At 46.3% G+C, this 22,568-nt stretch overlaps 1 protein-coding gene across 1 annotated transcript in view; it reads left to right on the forward strand.

Annotated features, from left to right (window-relative positions):
- Positions 1-9,899, forward strand: part of IL13RA2 (interleukin 13 receptor, alpha 2) — an 11,769-nt gene extending 1,870 nt beyond the window's left edge. The window contains exons 2-9 of the mRNA XM_009997053.1: positions 2,048-2,199; positions 3,567-3,720; positions 4,165-4,285; positions 6,036-6,220; positions 7,134-7,291; positions 8,096-8,240; positions 8,870-8,972; positions 9,857-9,899. Of these exons, the coding sequence (XP_009995355.1) occupies positions 2,048-2,199; positions 3,567-3,720; positions 4,165-4,285; positions 6,036-6,220; positions 7,134-7,291; positions 8,096-8,240; positions 8,870-8,972; positions 9,857-9,899 (1,061 nt within the window). The remainder of the gene's footprint in view (positions 1-2,047; positions 2,200-3,566; positions 3,721-4,164; positions 4,286-6,035; positions 6,221-7,133; positions 7,292-8,095; positions 8,241-8,869; positions 8,973-9,856) is intronic.
- The last annotated feature ends 12,669 nt before the right edge of the window (positions 9,900-22,568 follow it).

The following is a 22,568-nucleotide window of genomic DNA, read 5'->3' on the forward strand; positions in this document are numbered from 1 at the left end:
GCGGAGAGGTGGGGGGGGGGGGGGGGTGGCGCACGTGGCAGGCTGCCCCTTTTCCACGGGCAAAATGGGCAGGAAATTGTAAATTGTCCTTAGGCATCGTGTGGGGTGGGGAGAGGCAGTGGGAAGCAGCTGGGATGAGCCAGCAGTTTCACAAACCATGAAGGAACAACTTTCCCTCATGGCTGAGTAATGAAACAGAGTATTTCTAGCTCTGTGTTCTGTGTGAATGGTGTGAGTAAGACTGGTTTGTCAGTAATACTGTGAAAATGAGAAATGCTAGAGGCAGTGCTGACATTTGAAAAAAACAGTCAAATCCCCAAACATGAGCCCCATCCCCAAAATAAATTCTTCTATTCCCACAGAAATCCAAGTCAAAATTTATTTTGCAAGAATTGGTGTTTACATTTTGCAATAGTTTTGAAAAAATCCTCCTGTTTTGTTCAAGCTTAGGACACAAACAACTTGCAGGAAATTACCGTTTCCAGTCAGAAATTCTGTTTTTCACCAATTTCTTGGCTCTGCTTCTGCTGGGAAATCCCTGCCTGTAGTAACTTAGTGGTACCCAACCCTCACCTCCAGTGGGAAGATGGGGCTGCTGGATACAAGATACTGCTTGTGCAGGGCCAGGCACCATTGCTCCTGGAGCTGGAGCAAGCCCACCACCACCCTCTGAACCCAGGTCAGCTGTTGTGGGACTCATGGGATGGTGGGAGATTGTTTTTAATTGTTACACAGAAAAATGCATGAAATCTAATTTGTCTCCCATTATAGTCTTTTGTTCCTTGCCCCAGCATCTCCCTAAAAACATTGCCATGATATCCTACTTTGCCATCTAATGTAGCAACAAATCTCCCGTGAAGCTTTACATGCTGGGTAAAGTAGGATATTAAGACCTCCTTGTAGTGTGTTTCATTCCTCCTTAGAGTAAATAAATCCTCCAATGATGTTCTCTGAGAACTTTCCAAGGAGCACATTAAAGTTTGATTTATATCACTATCTTCCACTGAAAGATATTCTCAGGGTCTGCTTTCACAGTGGATTTATTTTAAAAAATGGTGTAAAACCTGATGAAGACACAAAAAAGTTGGCAGAGAAGCCAGGGACCTGCAGACCAGGCTGAAAACAGACAAGAGGTAGGGATGTTGGACTGACACTGCCAGGAGATGGGCTCCAAATGTGAAAAAAAAAAAAGTGGATAAACTCACATCTAGCAATGGGAAAAAGATTACCTTAAATGTTACAAAAATTGACTTAATTTGAACTAATGAAACTGAACAGCCAAATCACTTGTGTCATGTGAATGACACCCTTGTACAGAGCTGGGTTTTTAGGAAGCATGTCTTAGGATAGAATTCATCCATAATATATGTTGATTTATCAACATATGGCAGCACCTCATGATAGCTTAATAAAAGCCAGATGGAATGCAAACCCACATTTTTGTCTAGCTGATAGATGCCCAAAATACATCTGATTTTAACTCTCTGTTTTTATGCTTCTGTGTTTGTTTTTGTCTTGATTTTTCATTAATCTTTAATATACCTGAAAGGAATGTTTAAAGCAGTAGGGGTGATTTGTGTCTGTTACAGTTAAGGAATACAGATTTTCCTGACAGCATGCTGTGGTCTGTCATCCTGTGTTAGTGTATCTGGTAACTGCAGTGTTTGCAAGGATAGTTGTCCTGACAGTGGGTAAATACAATGAGTTAAAAGTAAGCAAATACAGGACTTGAAAGGTCATCCCAGGACAGCAGTTTTACTTCAAACATCTTGAAAAAGAGAGTCAAAGATGTGACATTCCTTGTGCTATTTCAGTGATCCTCAAGTGTTTTCTCTGAGCATCAGCAAAGGCTGGTTTTGGGATGTGGGCAGAAGTAGAGCTTGTGCACATTGGTTGAGAACAACACATTAAACAACCAGGGCTGGACCCAGACCAGCAGTGCCTCCCTCTGCATCAAGAGCTGCAGTTGCCATCCCATCACATTTAATGACTTGTTTGTTTTCTTAACATTAACACTCTTTTGTCCCCTGCTTTGCTTTTAATTTAGTTGCTCCCCCACAAGATCTTCAGATCACTGATCCTGGACTTCTAGGTTCTCTCGATGTAGAGTGGAAACCTCCACCCAACATACAAACCTTCAGTGAATGCACAGTGAAATACAAGTTTGAATACAGAAACACTGGGGACAGAGACTGGAAGGTAAGACAAAACATGGTTTAATCCTCTTAAATCCAGGCTATTGTTGTGCATGGATTGACGTTTGCATGTCAAGGAGCAGTGATGCTAAAGCAATTTCAGCTTTCCATGAAAAAGCCCTGCTGTTCCAGAGGTTCCAGTCTTTTGCCAGATGGGAATGTGTTTTGAAATGTAACAGCGGCAGCCCTCAGAGAAGGAGCTATTTCTGTCAGAGGGTGTGGTGCTTGCTGCCAAAAATAATCCAGCAATATCTAGTATAATTCCTCATTGCAAAAGGCACTACAGTTTTTAGAAAGTATGTTCAGGGCTTTAACTGAAACTCAGTGTCAACAGACCCTTAGGGATGCAAAGTGGTCAATAAATAAAATATTAAATTCCATTAATTGTCCTAATGATCTGACATTCCCTTTATCCAGAAGGGTGTTTACTCTTGTCTTTTAGATATGGTTGGCTCTCATTCAGCTCTATGATAAAGTTATCAGTCTTGTCTCATTGATGTGTGGCAGGGCAATAGTAACACAAGTAACACAAGATGTTGTAAGAATGTATTTTTGGGAGTGCTTGAAGAGCAAGCCAAGGGGGAAGTAAGTCTGAGAAAGAAAAAAACAAAACAAAAACACCAACCAAAACAACAACAACAAAAAGAGCTTCAGAGGGGGTGCTCAGAAAGTCCCACAAAGGGCTATGCCCAGTGACACTGTGCTGCCTGGCTGCTGCTCCTGCTGGCAGGGTGTGCTTGTGTTTCCCATGGAAGTCACCAGTTACAAAACTTTTCATTCCTTCTGATTCTGATTATCTCATGTCCTGAGTAAGTGCCTTTTATCTGGATTTATGGTGGTAGCCTCATCAGACCCTCCCTGGTGTTCTGGCTAATGGGGAGTCCTTGAACCATAGTCTGTCTTGTCATTGCTGATGTCCTGTGGGTTGAGGGACTCAAAGCCAACAAGGCTGGGCAGAGCAGGTGGTACTGAAGAAGAAGGTGGTGCTGGAGAAGCACAACAGAAACGATAGAATCATAGAATCCCAGGTTGGAAGGGACCTGAAGGATCATCTTGTCCAACCTTTCTTGGCAAAAGCATGGTCTAGACAAGATGCATCACTCTGTCCAGCTGTGTCTTACCGTGTCTAATGCTGAGGAATCCACCACTTCCCTGGTAAGATTATTCCAGAGGTTGATGATTCTCATTGTAAAAATTTTTCCTCTTGTGTCCACTACTCCTTTTCTTTTCCATGTGACTCCTTGTAGAACAGGAGCCAAACATTACAGCACACAATGACCCTGCTCACAGCTACAACAGGAGCAACAGTTGCTAATTCTGCAGCCCACTTAGTGACAAAAGAGGTGCTTACCTACTCTGTCTTTCAACCAGGTTATTTTTACTAGGAAGCTAAAATTCAGAGTTGGATTTGACCTCAGCAGGACTGCTGAAGTGAAGGTACAGACATTGCTGGAAGGACAGTGTACTGACAACGTGGAGGTGCAGAGTGACTGGGTTTATGCTACCTTTCAGATCCCACTGCAAGGTTAGGAGCAGCCTCTGGTACCTGGGGTGGTTCTGCACTTTGCATGAGTCTGTTGCATGACCCACTGCTGGCCTGAGGGACACTGGATGGATAAGCCACTCCTGGGCTTGTTGAGCTGTAAGACACAGAGCATCTCTGCTTCCACTGACTGTGGTTGGACACTTGGGTCTCACTTCCCTCTGCCCATACCACATCTCTACTGGGTTACTCTGCATGAGCTCCACTGCTGAATGAAAAGGTCAGTTATGCATCTTTCTGCTCTAAGTGCAGTGAAATGGCCTTTATGGGAAACTGAGCACTTGGCAGCAAAAATATCTAATAAAGGTGACTGGCCTTTTCTTTTTTGTCTTTCAACTGCAGCACACAGCTGTTCAAAGATGTAAAGTGATAATTCTTTGGAATGGTACATTGCTGAGTCGTGGTTGTTTCTTTCTCATTTGACAGGGAAGCTGGAATCAGAGGTTCAGAATTTCCACTGCATCTATCATGACTGGGAATACCTCAAGTGCACTTGGCAACCAGGTCTTCTCGCTCCTCGTGGTGTACATTATGGGCTGTATTATTGGTATGTATTAGCAAAAGAGAAAATAGCCAGGCTGCAAGTGAGCCTCTCAGGATGCTGAAATGCCATGGCCAATCCAATGTGCTTTTATGGCACAATCCACCCAGAATGAGCACAAATAATGCTCTAAGCAACAGGTGCCTTCTGGCAAGGATTTACCAAATCCCTGCTTCCTTCCTTAAAACCAGGTTTGTGCTGATCTTCTACAGGGAATACCTTCTCCCTCCCTCCTTTCCCTTTCATTCACCCCTGGGGTGTGCTTTCTGCATGTTGCCCATCACAAAGCCTTGTGCTTTCCCTGTGCTAAATGAACCTGGATCATTCTGGGTGTGCATTTCCCTTGATCACAGTGCATGTATCTCTCTAGGGTGGGATTCAGAAGGAGATCACCAGGCTCAGTGGAACCTATACAAAGAGCAGGACTTCTTAGCAACTAACTTACTCTTCAAATATATTTTCATAGTCTTAGCACATCTCTCAGCAAACATGCTGACAGAAAGGTAGTAGTAACATATGTTTCTGTTTTTTCTTTTGTACTGCTGCCTAATGATCCTATTCTGCAAGAGAAACAAAGCTAGACCTAGTGGTTTTGGACAAAGTAAATGTTGTATTTGTGCTTTAATTCCTATGATACTCTGGTAAGGATGACTAGTTAAGGGAATCATTTGGGTTCATGTCTTTGGGCTACATGCAGAAAACCATGGCTGCTTTTTAAAAAATAGTTTCCATGTAGCTCTTGGAAATAGTCTTCAAAGCAGAAACACTGATTACAAACCATTTTGCTAACTACAGAGGTCTGCTTGAAGGAACCCATGAAAATTCATGAGTTGTTTCTGGCAAAAAAATAAAAGCAAAAAAAGCCCACAAAAACCTCAACAAGCTCAACCTTATTTATCTGCCTGTGACAAAACCAGGCGTTTGGATCTGGGTCCCATTGTATAATGAGATTGAGTGGGAAGACAATTAACGGCATCCTTTGATCCCCATGAGTTAGTTTTTATGGCACTACCACAGGAAGTTTTTTTTCCCCCAAAACATCATGTGTTGTGCAGGGAGACATTAGAGCACAGAGGCTGGATTCAGCCCTGCCTCAAGGGCACTAACCCAGCAGTGGTCTTATAGAACACAGGAAACATGACTTAGTCTTTCCAGGATGGAGTCCACAGCTAAGCTCTGGGGAGTGGCCCCCAAAGACAAGAGGCAGCCTGAGAGGACAGGGTTGTGCCTGCACACCAGCTGATAACCAGAAACTTTCTTCCTCACTCCCTCTCCTGGGTTTCCATTACGTGACCATCTGGATGTGTGGGACCTGCCTGCAATCAGCTGCAGCAGCTCGTTAACACTCATTACATTTGTGGCACATGTCCCCTGCCACAAACTGCTGCATTTTGGCTGGAGAGGGGACCTTTTTGCAACTCCAGAGTGGGTTGCTCATGCTGTAAATGCCCCATGGGAGGATGGGTACCCCTGTGAGTAGGGGCCAGATCCTGCCCCAGCTCCACTCACACAGTGGCACTTTGTGGAGCCTCTTGTGCTCCAGGAATGGGCTTGGGGAGAGGCTGTGGCAGCCTCTACCAACAAACTTGGGAAGCCATCTGTGCATGTCCATTTGTGTCTTTCTCCTCCCTGCAAGGAGGAGAGTTAGGTCCAATTTTTAAAAAGGCCTTACCCAAGCAGTAACTACCATTGCTTTGTTGTTTGTTTGTTTGTTTGTTTGGGGTTTTTTATTTCTGTTTTCCTACTCCCCTGCCAGGTATGAGGGGCTGGACCACGCAGCCCAGTGTGATGACTATATTCAGGACCACGGGATAAACATTGGCTGCATGTTGCAAAATCTGAGCCAGGCAGAATATAAGGACCTGAGCATCTGTGTCAACGGGTCAGCAGCAGCCACCGTGTTACGGCCGCTCTATGTCACCCTGCGCCTTCACAACCTAGGTAAGCCTGGAAGGAAAGCAGCAGGGGCTCTGGGGACCACCACACACCCCAGGCTCATGTTTTGCACAACAGGGGGCTCAAACAGATGCAAACTCCTGTAGATGTAATGTGCCTGGGTGGATTTTCCCCCTCTGGAGAAAGGGCTGTGCCGTGTGCCGCACACGACTGAGTGGCGAGCAGCACCACTCAGCACCCATCCTGGAGGGTCAGTGGGTGCCTCCAAGTGCTGCATTCAGCAACGGGACAATTTGAGATTGAATGGTCTGCTGGGCAGATGGCAGAGCACCTATGTGTGTTTTTTTTTTGTCCCTAGCAGCACCACTACAGCAGTTGCTTCATTTACCACTCCTGAAACTGAAAGGGCAGCTCCAGTCCTGCAAGCACAGGAGAGATCTTTGGGCTTTGCTGTTTTAACCAAGACAAGGGACAGGGAGAACTGAGTGCAAGGTGTGATGGGGTCTGGTTGATTTCAAGTCCATCAGAGCCAGGGAAAGGAAGCCAAGCACAGCATGATGACCCAAAAGATGTACTCTTTATTATCAGCACTTACCCATTTACCTACATGTAAATGTCAGGGGGATAAATAGCTAGTCCTCCAGTTAAGCCACTAATAAGCAGGATTTCTGGATGCAATTAGTGCTGCCATGTGCTTCATGTGTGCCTTTGGGCTTCTGAGATAAACTGCACTGCAGCCCAGAGCAAGGACCTAGCCCAGCTCATGTGCCAAGCTAAAACAAACAACCCAGGCTCCAGCCTCAGTGACATCCTGCTCCTGCAGCATCCTAGCTGACAGCAAGAAATCCCAGCAACAGGAAAAGGGGCAGAGGTTGATAGTTATTAACTGTAGTCTTTCCCACCAGGAGCTGTTTGATTGCACCTCTTGACCTTCTCTCCTTTTTATTCTCCCCACCAGCAAAACCCTCACCCCCGAAGCAGCTGGTGGTTTCCATGTCTGCAGCAGAGGAGCTCCAGGTGGCTTGGAGCCCACCAGGTGGTGAAACACCTCCCCAGTGCCTGGAGTACGAGGTTCAGCTGGCAGAAGATCATGGGGAGGCCGAGGCTGCCTGGGTGGTAGGGACAAGTCAGGGTGCTGCAGGGAGGGAAGGGGCTGGGGAGCCCTGTCTGAGGGGTGGCAGCAGGGGGGGGGCATGCTGGAAAATGGGGGTTTGCACTGAGTTGCAGAGGGTGTGTCAACTTCTCTGTGCATGACTGTGCAGAGACCTTAACTGGTGGCAACACTGAGCAGCTGCTTCATGGCACATGCTCCTGCTTAACACCAGGAACTCCAGCCACAGCATTTGCTTCAGCAGCAACAGAGCCCAGGGAGAGTCTCTGAGCAATTACTTCCTCAGGCCTCCTGCCTGCTAACTCAGAAAGCTGTCACCACAGACATTTAATGGTGGTTGTCATTTGTTCTCCAGAATATGGTGGCATAACTTGGTCTGATGAAACTCTAATTCTAATCTCTCCAAAGAAGTGGTGGTTTTCCTTGTGCATTTTACAGGTGTGATTTTGATAGCAAAAATGACAAGGACTAATTAATCATAGGGGACACCTGGAAGACATTTAATTGCCATATTCTACACATGAGTCTCCTTAGCTAATTTAATGAAAGATTCTATAAATTAACAGGCAGCAATGGCAACACACAGGGTGCTGTTCACCCAGAATATTTTCAGTAGAATCATTTGCCATAATGGTCTTATTGGCTTTATCTGGCCCCAAACTATTATGAAATCATTTAAAACTGCCAAGACAAAATCCAAGGTTCTGCAGAGCCTGGAGGACATGTTCAGAAACATCAAGCAATGCCAGAGGGCAACTGGTGGTGACAAGTAATTCCTTGACATTTGTTCTCTTTGTTTTGTTTCTCAGTCTGTGCCAACCCAACTGGAGACTTCTCTAACAATTTCCAGGGAAAACCAAAGCCAGGTTTCATGTGTTCGAGTCAGAGGGAGAACAAACATTGTCTGTGCTGACCAGGGCTTTTGGAGTGAATGGACACAGGAATGTTTCTCTGGTATGGGACCCAAAGTAGCCAATGTTTCTTTAACATCCTTTACAAAGCCTGGTTGGGAGCAACCACTGATGGCTGCCATGGGCAGCTGCACATGTCCAGTGCTGGAGGTGGGATCCTGGTTTAGTTACACCATCAACTTGCTCCAGCACAGCCATTTCTGCAGCTTTGCATCTCCCCCCACATTTAGCAGCCAAGCCCCAAAATATTAATGCTTCTACTTCAGCACCATCCGCTGTGCATTAGGACAGCTCGGGTGGAAGAGTGAGTGCTTGGTGAGAGAGGGCAGGTGCTACATGGAGTCTCTGCAGGGCATCCTCCTGGCTCCTCCTCCTGCATCAGCTCCTTTGCACCCCATAGTCTCTACAGGCCTGTCCCCTGGCTCTGCTGCAAGATGCAGAAGGGCAGGGAAGAGGCACAGGGCAGTGGCTACATGTGTATGCAGGATATGTTACCCTGAAGGACTGTGTTACCTTAAACACTAACATATACCTGGCACAGATCTGTGATAAATAAATACATGCGGGGTAACAAACCTGAAAGCACTGAGTTTGCATCTGATCCCTTTGTAAGAGGTATCATGACCTGTTCTGGAAGCTTCTTTGCTTATTTGCTGTTGTTTATCTTTGCAGTGTCCAGAAAAGAGGACCAGCAGCTACTTATCCTCATTCCAGTCATCCTGAGTTTGTCAAGTAGCCTCTTAATATTTATGTTGATTGGCCAGTGCAAGAAAAGGTAAGTACCAAGGCAGCCTGTCTGTGCAATGTGCTTTCATGGGGGTATCTCAGACTGCAACTACAGATGCAACAACATTAAATACCAAAAGCCAAACATTAATAGATGCTCCAAGATTGGGCACCAAACAGCAGTTTGTTTTCAGGAAACAACCTTGTAAGTGTGTCTGTTTCTGTTATGAAATGCCTCACTACAACCCATAAACTCACAGCAGAGACCCAAATCCTGCTCCTATGAGCCCAGGCAACTTCTGCTAAATGCAGCAGTTACTTGTGTGCACAGCAGCATGAATAATGCCATTATCTTGCCCCAAACCACTCTGGCAGCAGAGATTTGTACTGGCTGTGTTAAATAAGTGCCATTTTTTTTAAGGCCTCATTCTCTTTGTGGCCTCATCCCAGTTTTTGCATTCATGTCAATGACAGCATGGGGGGAAAGCAGAACCAGTGGATGAATTAGCCCATATCCAAATTATTGCCACTGATGACATTTTTCTTCAGGTCTGATGGATCACTTAGAGAGAACTGATCCCCAGGTACTGATAGCTATTGTCTTTTCCTTATGGCTATATGGTCTAAACAACTGGGTAGCTTTCTAATGAGCCTTTTAAACCATTGCTGATGAGTAGAACTGGCAAGAGAAAAATCTGGGTAGTTGAATACATGGAATCTGAAACACACACACCACTTCATCTTCGTTTGGCCTCCTCCTTTCAAATATTTTTGTTGGTGGAATTCAGATGAAGTGTAGATGCTAGCAAGAAATTTGTGGGAAGAAACTGCTTCCTGCATTGCCCATGGGATGTGGGGCTGTGTGATGGGGATGCTGCACAGTGTCCCCAGCTGTCTCTTGGTGCTGAGAATAACAGTCTGTGCCTCTTTCAGATCCCCAGCAGGAAAGCCAGTGCATGCATTGGCAGGATGCTAACTCTGCTTGTGACTGCTGTGCTGCTTGTGTTTGATGGATTGCTCTTGGAACATCATCCCAAGGACAGCCCAGGAGCCCTGAGCTTTCTGTAGCCCACATGGGTCTTTCCTACCTGCTGCCCTTTGTGAGGCTGGTTGTTGCCATTCAAGTCGTCAACATGCCCAGGAAAACATTGGAGGAGTTTTCAAGTGACTCTGGAGCCAGCTGTTTCTGAAAACAGGACAAGAGAGAAAAAGGAGGCAGTGGAAACTGCCATGAGTAAAGATAACATGTTGCTCTGTGAGGTTGGTTTTTTTTTTTTTAAGGACTCTAGAATTCTGTCTGCAGGATACACACTGAAGGCAGCACCTCACACACAATGCTGGGTACAAATGCATCTGGTCACTGTCCCCCACCTCACTCTCCCTCCCAGTCCCCAAATACTGCTGAGAGCTTCTAAACTCTGTGAGGTACTTGAACTATTTATTTCATTAACTACTATGTCTATTTGTTGTAAAGCTGAAGTGGGGAGGCCTTGAGAGAAATTTCTGCTGGTAAAAGGCATGATCAGAGCTACTGCAAAGGACAGATGCTTTAGAGGAGAAGTGAGGGCTACTCTGGCAAAGGCAGTGTGTGAATTTCTGTAGGAAGTGGGCTCTGGTACCAGAATTCAATGAAGCACCCAAGATGTCTCTCAACATCACATATTCAGCTAATGAAATTGTTGACTGATTTTTGAGGAACCATTACCTATCATGAAGACTAAAAAGTAACTAAAAATCAGCACTAGATGAGACACTGTCCTCCAAGCCCATTCTGGTTTTTGAGGGTCCAAGAACTAACTAATTCAAACCCAGAGGTTTGGTGTGTTTTCATTTCATCTGAACAATCCAGAAAACATTTTTTCTTTCAGGAGCATTTATTCTAAATGAGAATTTCTAGTGAACAGTGAAAGCTCAGAGAGAAAATCAAGTTTGCATCAATCAGCCATGTAAAGAGCCATGCTAATCCAATCAGGCACAAACCAACACAGCAAGTGCTGTCTTACACATTCAACTGCAAAATTATTCAATCACTATCAGCTGCTTCCACTGCTAAATGGGAAACAACCCAATGTTATTTGAGGAGCAACCAAAGGAGGAAAGCACCAGGAAAAAAAAAAATAGAAAAAAAAAAGAAAAAGAAAAAGAAAAAAAAAAAGGAAAAAAAAAGTCTATGACTGGAGCAGAAATGAAGTTTCCTGGCTGTTGGTATTTTGATGAAACACAATCTCTGTCTCTCCTGGGGCTTCTGGCCAGCCAGGCTGGGATGGGTTTGTTTAAAAACCCCTTTGAGCATGCACTGGGCATGGAAGAAGTGTGTTTTACCTTGATGAATGCAGCACATGAAGGGAGCTGGACTTGCAGGGCACTCATCTAACAGAGAAGGTGAAAGGAACCACCAGAGAGGGAAGAAAGCTGGAAAAAGGTTGGCTCAGCCCAGAAGCAGCCCCCAGCTCGGGAAGACCTGACCTGCAGATATCTCCAAAACTAGCTCAGAGCAATTCAAGGGACTGTGTGGTTCATGTAACAGGCCAGATGCAGGAGGCTCTGGACAGCATTTCCTCTGCTATGTGATGGGAAAGAGCAGCTCCTCACTTGGTGCTCTCCCACCAGCTGCAGAGCCCCACACCTCCAGGGGAACAGCCCTACAACCACGGCTGCCCTGGCTGGCACAGCACAAATATTTAGCTCTGACTTGCTGTGGAGGCTGAGCTGCAATGAACCATCAGGCACAGCAATCTCTGGGAGGACCAAGCCTGGATGTCCTGCTCTGCAAGACCAGGATGAGCAAAGATGCTGAGCTCAGCTCATCCTAGGGTTTTGGAGGACTTTCAGGAGCTAGAGGACTTTGGCTGAACTGGCTAGCATGTGGGTTTTAAGAACCAGGACAGCAGTTACTGCACTAATAATAATGGTTAAAACCAGGAAGAGGACTAGAAAAAAATTATTGAAAAGAGTCCCATCAAGATTTGCCATTACTGGAAATAATGATGCTCTGACAATCTCTTACACAGTTTAAACATGTACTAAGAACATGAGTATATTGTGAAGCTGCCCTGGGGGAAAAGTGAGGCAGGCAGCTGGAGCTCACCCTGCTGCCCTGGGTACCTCTGGTGTGATCTCACTCACTTCACTGTGTGGGAACACTGAGCATGAGCATGTGGAGTGGACAAAATGGTGCCACAACCCCAAACTGCTGGATGGGTTTAAGCTGGGTTCACGTTTCTAGTCCAATTTTGTCCAAAAAGGAGCTAAGAAGGGAAGAAGAATTAAACAGAATGGGTACAAGGTTAAGAGGTGGCAAAGGAACCAAGGTTGTACCTCTGGAGCTAGAGCTCACCCCCAGAAAAGATCAGAGCTATTTCAGTAACCACAAAATAGAAAAGTTCTGCTGAATCCTGCCTAGTAACGGAGTGATAAATTAAGTACATCTGCTTCTGGTATCTCTGTGCTGCAGCTCTACAGAATTGTTTAGGTAAGGAAAGCTGGGCCCGGCCTGGGTGCAGGGTTCCCCACTCTCCAGACTCACCCCTGCAGAGGGTGCTTCCCACCCCCCTCCCACAGCATCACACCTGCAGCCTGAGCAGCATTCCATCCCAGCAGGTACCCCCCTGCCAGCCCTTCCTAACATCCTGAACCTGGCTGGAATTCCAGTCCTATGCTTTTCCCCCCCTCCATGTTTATAGACTTACACTAACTATGTATTTCTTTCACACGGTATTTGCATTACAGTGGTTTAATTCATTTTCTGTAGCCCATAATTAATATTTTCAGTAAAGCACTTTCAAAATCCCTCTTTTGGCATCCTCTGCTCTCATTGTTCCCAGCTCATGCCTGGGTTCCCCAGTGTTTTTACCATCTTATCCCCACATGGCTGGTGAGGCACATCTTTGCCAAACACACCAAGAAAACTTTGCATACCCTTGAGTTTAGGGTCTTATTTTTTTCTGTCTTTGACTGATAAAGTCTACGAGCCATTTGTTGAAGAATAAAAAGCAGTCTTTCCTACAGAGTTGTTGGGTTTTTTTCCCCCTAGAGAATGTCAATACTTGTCAAACAAATGAAAGCACAACCCGGTCCCTGCTGCAGGGAAACACAGAATCAATTTGTGGCTGTCACATCCTAACTGCTTTTGGGAAGCAGCAAAACAGGGAAAGCAAATACCAAGGTCTCTGAACTCACAAATTGTCCTCCTTCTCTCGCTGAGGTCTATTTCCAAGCTGCCAATGAGAGAATAACTTGAAAATCAGTCGCCTCATTAGCCATCCTCCTATTATTTCATTTTCCCGCCTGGCCCCTGAATACCAAGTTTTGAAACGTTTCAACCTCTCTAACCTGCCAACGGCTGAAAGGCACAAAGCAAAGTCTCTCAGGAGCTCTTTACCCTTCCTGCACTTGAGGAAACGAGAAGGTAGAAGTTGTAGCTCACCGGCAGAGGCATCATCCATCGCTGCTCAACTTTTCCATCTTGCACAGACGCGAGAAGCTCGATGGCCACTGGGTGTCAGCATCTGTGCTTGGACGCAGAGGAGGAGGAAGCAGGTGCAGCATCTCTCACGCCAAAATCCAGTTATTTAGTGCATGAAAATTAAATAGAAGAGACAATGTCTCTCTCGCTGTAACACAGACGGGGTTTGTTCTTTTTGTACTGCTAAGCAGAGAAGTGTCCCACCTCTGCTCCATCCTGCAGCACCAGGCTGACTGCTGGGGAACATCACCCCGTGCCTTGGGGAATCGTGCCCACGGCCCAGCTCTGCTGCACTGACCAGAGCAACGTCTCCCATGGCTGGTGCCAGCCCAAACCAGCCTCTGCACCTGCCCTCCCTCCCGTGCTTGTGCCCCTGAGCACCCACAGAAATACCCCATCTGCTCAAACTGGAGGCTCGGCCAGGTGGACACCAAACCTCTGCAGGTTCCTGCCTCCCTCTGGCATCAGCTCCTGCATCCCTGAGCCACCATGGGTCTCAGCACCTATCCTGGAGACTCCACAGTTCTCAGCACCCACCCACTAGAGCCTCTACAGCTCTAGGAAGTACCTAGGTCTTGAAAGGACATACAGTGGCACAGTCCCTCTTGCTTCAGCTTTCCACCAGTTGAGGCTTTGGGAGTGCAGTAATTAGTGATATTATCTCAAATCTAAAGAGCTTCGTGGGCCATGGCAGGTTTGCACACTGCCTTGTGTGGCTGGGGACATCTGAGAGCACTTTTGAGCTCTTTATGTCTATGTAGAAGCTGAATTTTCTCAGGAGGGTCTGTGGCTCTCACAGCTTCCATGCAAATAAACAGCTGATGCGTCTGCTTAACAAAATGATTTGAGGCAACATATTGTGGCTGAGCTGTCTGAGCAGCTGAAATAAGCTCTGCAAACTGTGTCAGGATCTGCTTCCCAGAACACAGAGAGAGAAAATAACTGGTTGAGATATGATGGACACTGCAAGGTTTGCACCAATACTGAGTCTTCACCTCCCGGCCATCCCAGGCCGTTTGCCTCCTCTCCTGGATCTCCAGCCCGACACACCACGGAACTGCTCTGCTCAGGAAACAAAACACCCTTCCAGCAAATGTTGAGACAACCTCAGTGTTTGAGCAGGTCTCACTGCATGGAGAGCCGAGTGCCGGAGCATCCTTAAGCAGGGGGGCACCAGGAATGGTGGCAGCCCTGCTGTGGTCCCCAACATCCCCAGCCATGTATGCACTCGTCTCTGCCAGCAAGGAGAGCCCACACAGCACCTCTGCCTCCTCCAAGGTACCCAATGATGCTGCATTGACCTACCTTTGCTGGAAGGTGTAAAAGGTCGCCCCAAGTTCCTGCAGCTGTGTCACCAAGAGGATAGTGCTTGCCTTTTATCTGATGATGTTCCAGCTCTTAACAGTTGAACTGGAAATATGTCCCAATCTTTGAGACTCTCAAATGGGTCTTGGCTGGTAGCTGCCCAGAAGTCTGTGCCCATGCTGCCGACTGACTTAGAACCACTCACACTGAGAAAACAATCACCTTGCTGCCTGCCCAGCTCAGCCAAGACCACTTTTAACAAGAGAGAGCTTTAAAGACCAACACCACCATTCATTTTACTGAAACAAAACCACGAAGCTCCTGCCTGCACAGCTGGAAACGCAGCGACAAAGGAGAGCATTAAAGAAGTCAGGCAGTGCAAGCACAAACCAGGCTCTCAGCCCTTAAAGCTGCTCACCAGTATTTTCTCAACTACCCCAGCTAATGACAGCCCAACAGGACACTACCTCAGTGCTGCAGCTCTCCAGAGCAGACTGAGACTGGCTCCAATAATAATCAATGTCTATGAAAATGCTGTTGTAGGTAAATAACATTTCCTTATGTGACTGCATGCAGCCAGGCTGGAGCAGACCAAGCTGGTTGATTCTGGATGCTTCTTAGAATGCGAATTAAATATTGCTTCATACAATTTGGCCTTGGCTTAGGGCTAGGAATACAAAGCCTTCATGATCCTTGGACTTCACATTGTCCTACTTGTGAGACATGCACTGACTTGGCAAGGCCTTGCCTGCCTTCCTCCAAATTTGTGGCATTTTTCATGGTTTTGCTAGGACTTGGAAGGATTGTAGCACAAAAATAGTGTTCTTGCTTCAAGATGTTTGGTCTTCCCATGCTTTGGGACATGTGGCTGGGGAGGTCAGAGGTGCTGCAGTGCAGATGGCTGGTTTGGAGCCTGAGCTGTGCCAGCTGGGAGGCTGAGGACATGAGGGCTGAGCTGGGCCTTCCTGCAGTACCTCTAGAACATAACTGGTGTGAATGCAAGAGCTGAGCTTTTGGGTTGCTGTGACTGCTGCCTCACCAGAGAGTGCAGTGCCAGGCCTGGAACACCTCACTCATTAGAAATCTGCTCCTAATTCCTAGTTCATTTCTGGCCCTCTTTGTACACTAATATTTTCCACTAGCTTAAATAGCTCCTCTCCCTCAGTTAGAACAAGCACTCCCTGATGTTGACCTTTCTTCACCCATCTTTGGCTGTTAGGAGTAATAAGTCAAGCTTCCCACTCTCTTCTTTTCAAAAGGGCTCTCAATGCCCCTGCCTGGACCTGTGTCCCCCCAGTTTTGCCTGTCACCAGAGCTGCTGCTCTGGCCCAGCACAAAGTGCTGTCTATTTTTCTAAAGCAGAAGTGCCAACTAGCAGGCAAGCACAGCCATGTTCCCCCATGGATCTGGCTAAGGAAAATCCCCATTGCTCTCCATGGATTGCTGCATCACCTGCTGTGTTGCATGGAGTCAGTAACACACCCCACCGCTTTGCTCAGTGCCATCATAGGACAGCCTGGGAGAGGATGCACAATTTTCTTCTCAGCAACACCTAGGGAAGGTGCAAGACAGACCAAACGCTCATTTGAGGGTTAGCCCACCTGGCTGCCAAATTCGTGCCTGTGCTGCAAAAAGAAGGGTGAGTACTTAGCTGAGGGGGCTAAACATTGCCATGGCTTCACAGGTGAGTCCCTGTGACCTGTGGATCCTCTCTGCAGACATTTTGGGACATGAACTGTTGGTGTCTGTAAGGGAGGAACCCCCAACACAGCTGAGATCTCTGCTAGGCATTTGCACCCACCTATTGCTTTGAGCAGTACCACAATCTTTGGAAGTGTGGACTCCACAGGAGGGGCACTCAAGTCTTCCTCCCCAAAATGTCACAGAAGAGCTGTTTTAGTCTTCACATCTGGGAGAAGGGCCCTGATTAAAATCTGCAGTAGCTTTGATGAGCATCCATCAGCAGCACTCACCTGTTCTTCTGCAGGAGGAGACACCAACATCAACAGCACATACAAATATAAAACCCATCCACGTTTTAACCAATGCAGCCAGGCAGTGGTGTCACAAGCACCAGCCTACAGATAATTTTTAGTGTATCAGCAATTTAAATAACTCAAAATGCAACAATTAGATCCTATTAAAAACATATGTTGGATAATTAGGCTGTATTTTAATTAAACATTAATTTTTCCAATCTGTTGAACTAATTATGACTCAAGCACAGGAAAGCTCAGAACAGTGGATTTAACATGTCCCCACGTTGCACGACTCATTTTTCAAGTCACCTCAGTGTTGATAGCCCACTGGAGTGACAAAGCACCCCAGGAAGCTGCTGGGGAAATGGTCTTTGCCTGCTAAGAGATCCTTCATTTTTTGGGGGGGAGGCAGAACAAAAGGCAACATTCACGGGAGATGTAACACAAACCAAGGATCCACTTTCCACAATAAAAGCTTGTGAATTGTGTAGACACTTACTGACCCACCTGCTAGTGTCCTCCTCAGAGCTTTGAAGCTGTGGCCCAGCAGTCCAGGCTTTCGCAACCCTTCCTGCAGTTTCTGCTCAGCACAGAGTCAATCCTGCTGGGCAGTGGGAAAACAAGCACCTTCTCAGAGGGAGCATGCAGGAGGGGCTGCAAGGACCAGTGGCCAGCTCAGGGCAGCCTGTGCTGCCACAGCCCCCCTCCCATGTACTGACACACTCTCCTGGCATCAGCAGAACCCATCAGAGAGGACAGTTTAAAGCAACATTTTTCATTCGGTAGCTCATGCGTTTCACTGGTCATTCAAGATCTTCTGATGTGGTTCCTTACTCAGCAAGTGTGCCTCCCTGCATCGACTGACTGTGTCATATATTAAACTCACTCACCTGCAGCCTCTCTTATCTCCACGTTGTTGTGAGGTTGCAGCCTCCCTGCACAGCTGAGAGGGAACAACAAGTCACACAGACAGCAGTCAGCTTCTCACAGCTTCAGGGCACAAGTTCCAGTGTGGGGAAAGAGCAAACAAGACCTGAGACTTACAGAAAAATGAGGGAGAGGCAGAGCATTCAATAACAATTTCATGTTTAAAAATGAAAAACTTGAAGCATTTTTTGGTGCACACCCCCCCCCCAACACCACTACATGGTCCCTAGAACAGCCCACATGCCGCGGTGACACCTACAGCTGCCTTTGATCCCCCCAGCACAGGTTTCATCCCAGGCTGTTCAGATATTCCCATTTTTTCGAGAGAAGACTGAAGCATGATGACATCTGTTGCTCTCTGGGAGTTCTGGGATGTGTGTGTTCGTGTGTGCAGATGTGTGCAAACATCTGTCCATCTCTGTTCTTCTGCTGTGCCTGCCAAGGTCTCTGCACGCTTGTTCCCAGGAAAAAGCTTCTAATGCCTTTTCCACCCCAGTCTAAAATGGATCCAAAGTCAAGTTCACTTCTTGGCTTAGTATGTAGCTTATCCTAACCCTACTGTGCCTCAGGGAGGGAATCCACCCAAGAGACATCTGCATCTTTCTCACATGACAGACACTGCTCTTGGCACGCCAGGTTGGCATCACTTGCCTGCAAGAATCTCAGTCACTCGTCATTAGTTCAAAGCTAACCAGTATTTCTGAAGAGCTGCTTGTGATTTGCTTTTTTCCTTTAAAATGTGTTATTCCTTTGGAATTTGGGTCTCTGTATCCAGGGCCCTCATGGCTCCAGCACACCAGATGACTGCAGTCAAGGGAAGAGCACAGGCCACGCTCTACACCGGTGATGGAACTCTTTGTAGGGCTGTCCAGAAGAAAGGCACTCATGGTTGAGTGTCTCTGTGGAGAAAAAGGCACTAACCACACTGTTCACACTGACTACTCACACATCACCTGACATTAGCATCTGTATAGTATTACTCAGATAAAAACCACTGCTGACTCCTAAGTCATTAAACAAGGAGAGCTGTGCTGAGGTGAGAAGCCTTGAGGCTCCTCAGCTTTGGCTCTGAACCATCTCGCCTCCAAAAGGCCACAGCCTCTGGGTAGCTTTGCTTATCTTCACAGAGCACAGACTGAAGGAGCAGGCCTTTGTCCTCAAAGGACAGCCTTTGAGGCCCTCAGAAGGCTGCAAAGACACCAAGGCTGGCTCCATGGACACTACACCCCAGACTTGGCCGTGTGGGGCAACATGACACAGAGGCAGACGAACCAGGTTGCTCAGCCACAAGGCTTTGTGCCTGAGCAAACATGGCCAGACTCGTTTCTGGCCTCTGGTGGGGAAGATTGCAAGCCCCTATAGCTCAGGAACGTGCCAGGTCACGGGCTGACCCGTGACTAGACTCCCCAGTGCAAGTCAAACCAGGTGGACTGAGTGCTTGGGCAGAGCCTCCCCGTGCACACCCCGCGGGCAGCCTGCCTGCTCCTCTCACATCTGCTCCAGGAAACAAAGCAACCAACACATTGCAGCCCACAGCACCACTGCCAAGAAACTATTTTCACTTGTTCAGCCCAAACTCCAAGCAAAACACCACCACACACTATCTGTAAGACAAAACTGTACCTGAGCAGAGGTTTGAGAACTCACACACCGAACTTCCAAGGGGCAATCCCACCAGGCAGCCCCAGGGCTTCCTCAGGCTCCATCAGGCTTCATGGCTGCAGCTCAGGAGAAGCACAGCTGCTGAGGGGCCCACCTGACCTTGATTAAGTTGCAGAGAACTAATTCCATTCCTCAAATTCAGGTAATTTAAAAAATGCCATTTTTAACAGCTATTCCTGAATGGAGCAAGGAGAAGAGGGGAAACAGTTAATCACTGTATTTGTATTTAGCAAGTTTTGGTGTTTGAAACATTGGGCTTATCTGCTGACACTAATTTCTGTGATTAAACAACTGTGGGCTGTACTTCAAGTGTGGAAGGGGGTGTGAAAGTTATCCTGACCTTTATCCTCACTTTTTGTTGTTGTTTGCTTTTTTTGGGCCAGGCCATATTTTTCATTCAGGAAAGATTTTAATTGGTGACAGATGAAAGCAAGAGAGGGTACATTCATTTGTTTATTTTCTGGCAGACCATGAAAAATAAATAAATAAATAAATAAATAAAGAGTGATTAAACCAACAAACTTTCTTTAATAAATTAATAGCAGCATCACAAAACCCTGATGTGAATGACCCAAAGGAAGCTGGGTAAGTGACAGTATTTAACCATTCACAAGAAATCTTATCACCCTCTGGCCAGGAGAGAAGGCAGGTGCTGTAAGGCAGTCCCCTTGTCTCTTTATCTCAACAAGTGACATACATCAGTACGGGTCCAGTTGAGTTGCTTGACTTATTTACACTTCTGGTGATGTATTTTTTAAAAACACTTATAAAAATTCTGTAAATTCTCTGTTTAATTCCCATTATTTACATCCAAATATAGTAGGTTCCTTTTTTGCCCATACAACAGAACCAGCAAGGGTAAGACATGAAGGCTCCTATGGAAAGACAATGCCTGTGTGGACTTACACTGAGTTTGAGGATAATGGTGTTTCTGGAAAATGTGCTGTTCACACATGACCTATTCATACATATGCTAGAAGCTAACGTAATTCAACTTATTGCTAAATGCTTTAAAAGTCTGTGGTTGGCTTTTAAATATATATATATATGTATAAATATATGTACACACACACACGACTGGGAAAGATGTGCTATGAATTCACCTAAGGAAAAAAAAAAAAGAAAATAACTTAAAAAGCCATGGGATCTTTCTGATTTCTTTTGTACTGTTTGAGATAGTAAAATCAGACTCAGAGCAAAGGGCAGTCACTGAAGGCACAAGTTTGTGTCTCTGGCCAGTCCTTTTCCCACTGGCTTCCAGACTTTATGAAGAGGCAAGTGGATCCCCAAGCATTCAAGCCCATGGCAGTATCAGCAGGCACATGGTGCATCTCTGCTGCCTGCTGCAATCCATAAACCACACTCTGCACTGGGACATCTCACCCGCCTGCATGGAAGTACTATGGATTTTCCCCAGGAGGGGATGAGGGAGAAGAGAGGACCATCAGCTTCAACACATCGAGCTGGGGACAACCCAGCAGCAGATGCAACCCGTATGTTGTGTTTTGGCAGCATGTTCAGGCTGTTGCTGAACCCTGCAATGCAACACCACAACCTTCCGCTACAGCACGAGCACAATTTTCCAGTTCTTCTGCAAGCAATTTTAGTGGGATGAACACAGCAAGCTTAGAGTACAAGCAATTCTTGCTAGTAAAATGCAGCTTATCCATGCCTAGTGTAAGGTCTCCTCTTCTGAGGACCTTCCTAGCAGAGGCTGACAGTGGTGCTGAATGCATCCGTGTCAGATGGGCACTGCAGCATTTGTGTAGTAGTTAATGAAGATGTAAAAACCTTACAGGTGATATCTGGCATCAGACAATACCCTACAATGCCTAGTGTAAGGTCTCCTCTTCTGAGGACCTTCCTAGCAGAGGCTGACAGTGGTGCTGAATGCATCCGTGTCAGATGGGCACTGCAGCATTTGTGTAGTAGTTAATGAAGATGTAAAAACCTTACAGGTGATATCTGGCATCAGACAATACCATACACGAGGAAAATTGCATGAGAGGCACAGTGCCACAAAGTCAGGATGCCTTGGAGGGTTTGTCTACACAGAAACACAGAGGAAAATTAATTTGAATTATATGTGGTGTGAATTAAAAACACACTACTTAAGCTGCATTAAATCCCAATGTGGGTGCTTTCACTAAGATGCAGGTGGCATTAATACAATACACTGTGTCTTACTTTGGGAGTGAAATGGAACAAATAAAATGTAGAAGTTAATCCAGATTAATCTTCCATGTAGACCAGCTCCAGGTGTGCTTCCTTCCTGTCCCTAGTCAGTGTTTGCTTTTGAACCCCATTATCAGCAAGTTATTCCAGCCCAGCTCTTCCCACCCCCTCCTGAGACAGAAAATATAAGCAGGGAGCCTTGTTTATGCCTCCAGGGAGGTGCATCCTGTACCTCACAGCCTGACCCCAACCAGCACCACAGGCACAGCAGCCCCTGCTCCACACCCAGAGCACTGGTCTACCAGCAGCACTGCAAGGCCTGGGATGTTCAAAAACAAACACAAATGCTAAACAAGCTGAGAATTAAATAGGTGTGAGGACTGCAAAGTCAAGAGCTCTTACAAAGCCAGAGCACTCTTCTCCACGTCAACCAAAGACCCTGATCATCCAAGAAATCTGGGAAGGCAGTGCCATGCTGGGCACAGCTTGCTCCATCCCAGAGCTGATGATTACCTAGATGACCAAAGGAGAGCTTTTTATAAACCCATTAAGAAAATGAGCCAAGCAGATAACTGGGCTTCCCTCTCTTCCTCATGATTCTTCTCCAAGTGTGCAAGTGATCCCAGTCAAGAATGCAGAACCACACCAGGATTGCATTCCCCACCTTCCTTAGGGGAGCCAGAGCCTCCTCTCTAACAGGGGGAGAACAGCAGGATTGGAGAGGGAGTCAAAATTGAACAGAGGTCCCTTGAAGTGCAAAGTGGCCCCAGCATGGCAACAACCCACTACCTGTAACAGGACATGTCTGGCCAGGTGCCTGCAGAGCTGCTTCCATGCTGTCTCTCTGCCAGGTTTCTGTACAGTCTGTACACGGCACAAGTAGGGGTGAGGATTTAAAGTACATATTTACTGTCAACTTGAAAAATAAAAGTTATACTGACCAAGTCTAATAGCATGTATTTGATATATAACTATTAACGTGCCATTCTGGACTCCAGCAAATGCCACCTGAGATAAATATTCAGAATTTTTGCTCATGCACTGGAAGAATTCAAACATTTTTGTCCATGACATATGCAAAGTAACTAATAGTTCTGATCTAGTATTAACAGTAAATATAGAACCTTAAACT

Source organism: Chaetura pelagica, unplaced genomic scaffold, assembly GCF_000747805.2.
Source record: "Chaetura pelagica isolate M959 unplaced genomic scaffold, ChaPel_1.0 scaffold344, whole genome shotgun sequence".
NCBI lineage: Eukaryota > Metazoa > Chordata > Aves > Apodiformes > Apodidae > Chaetura > Chaetura pelagica.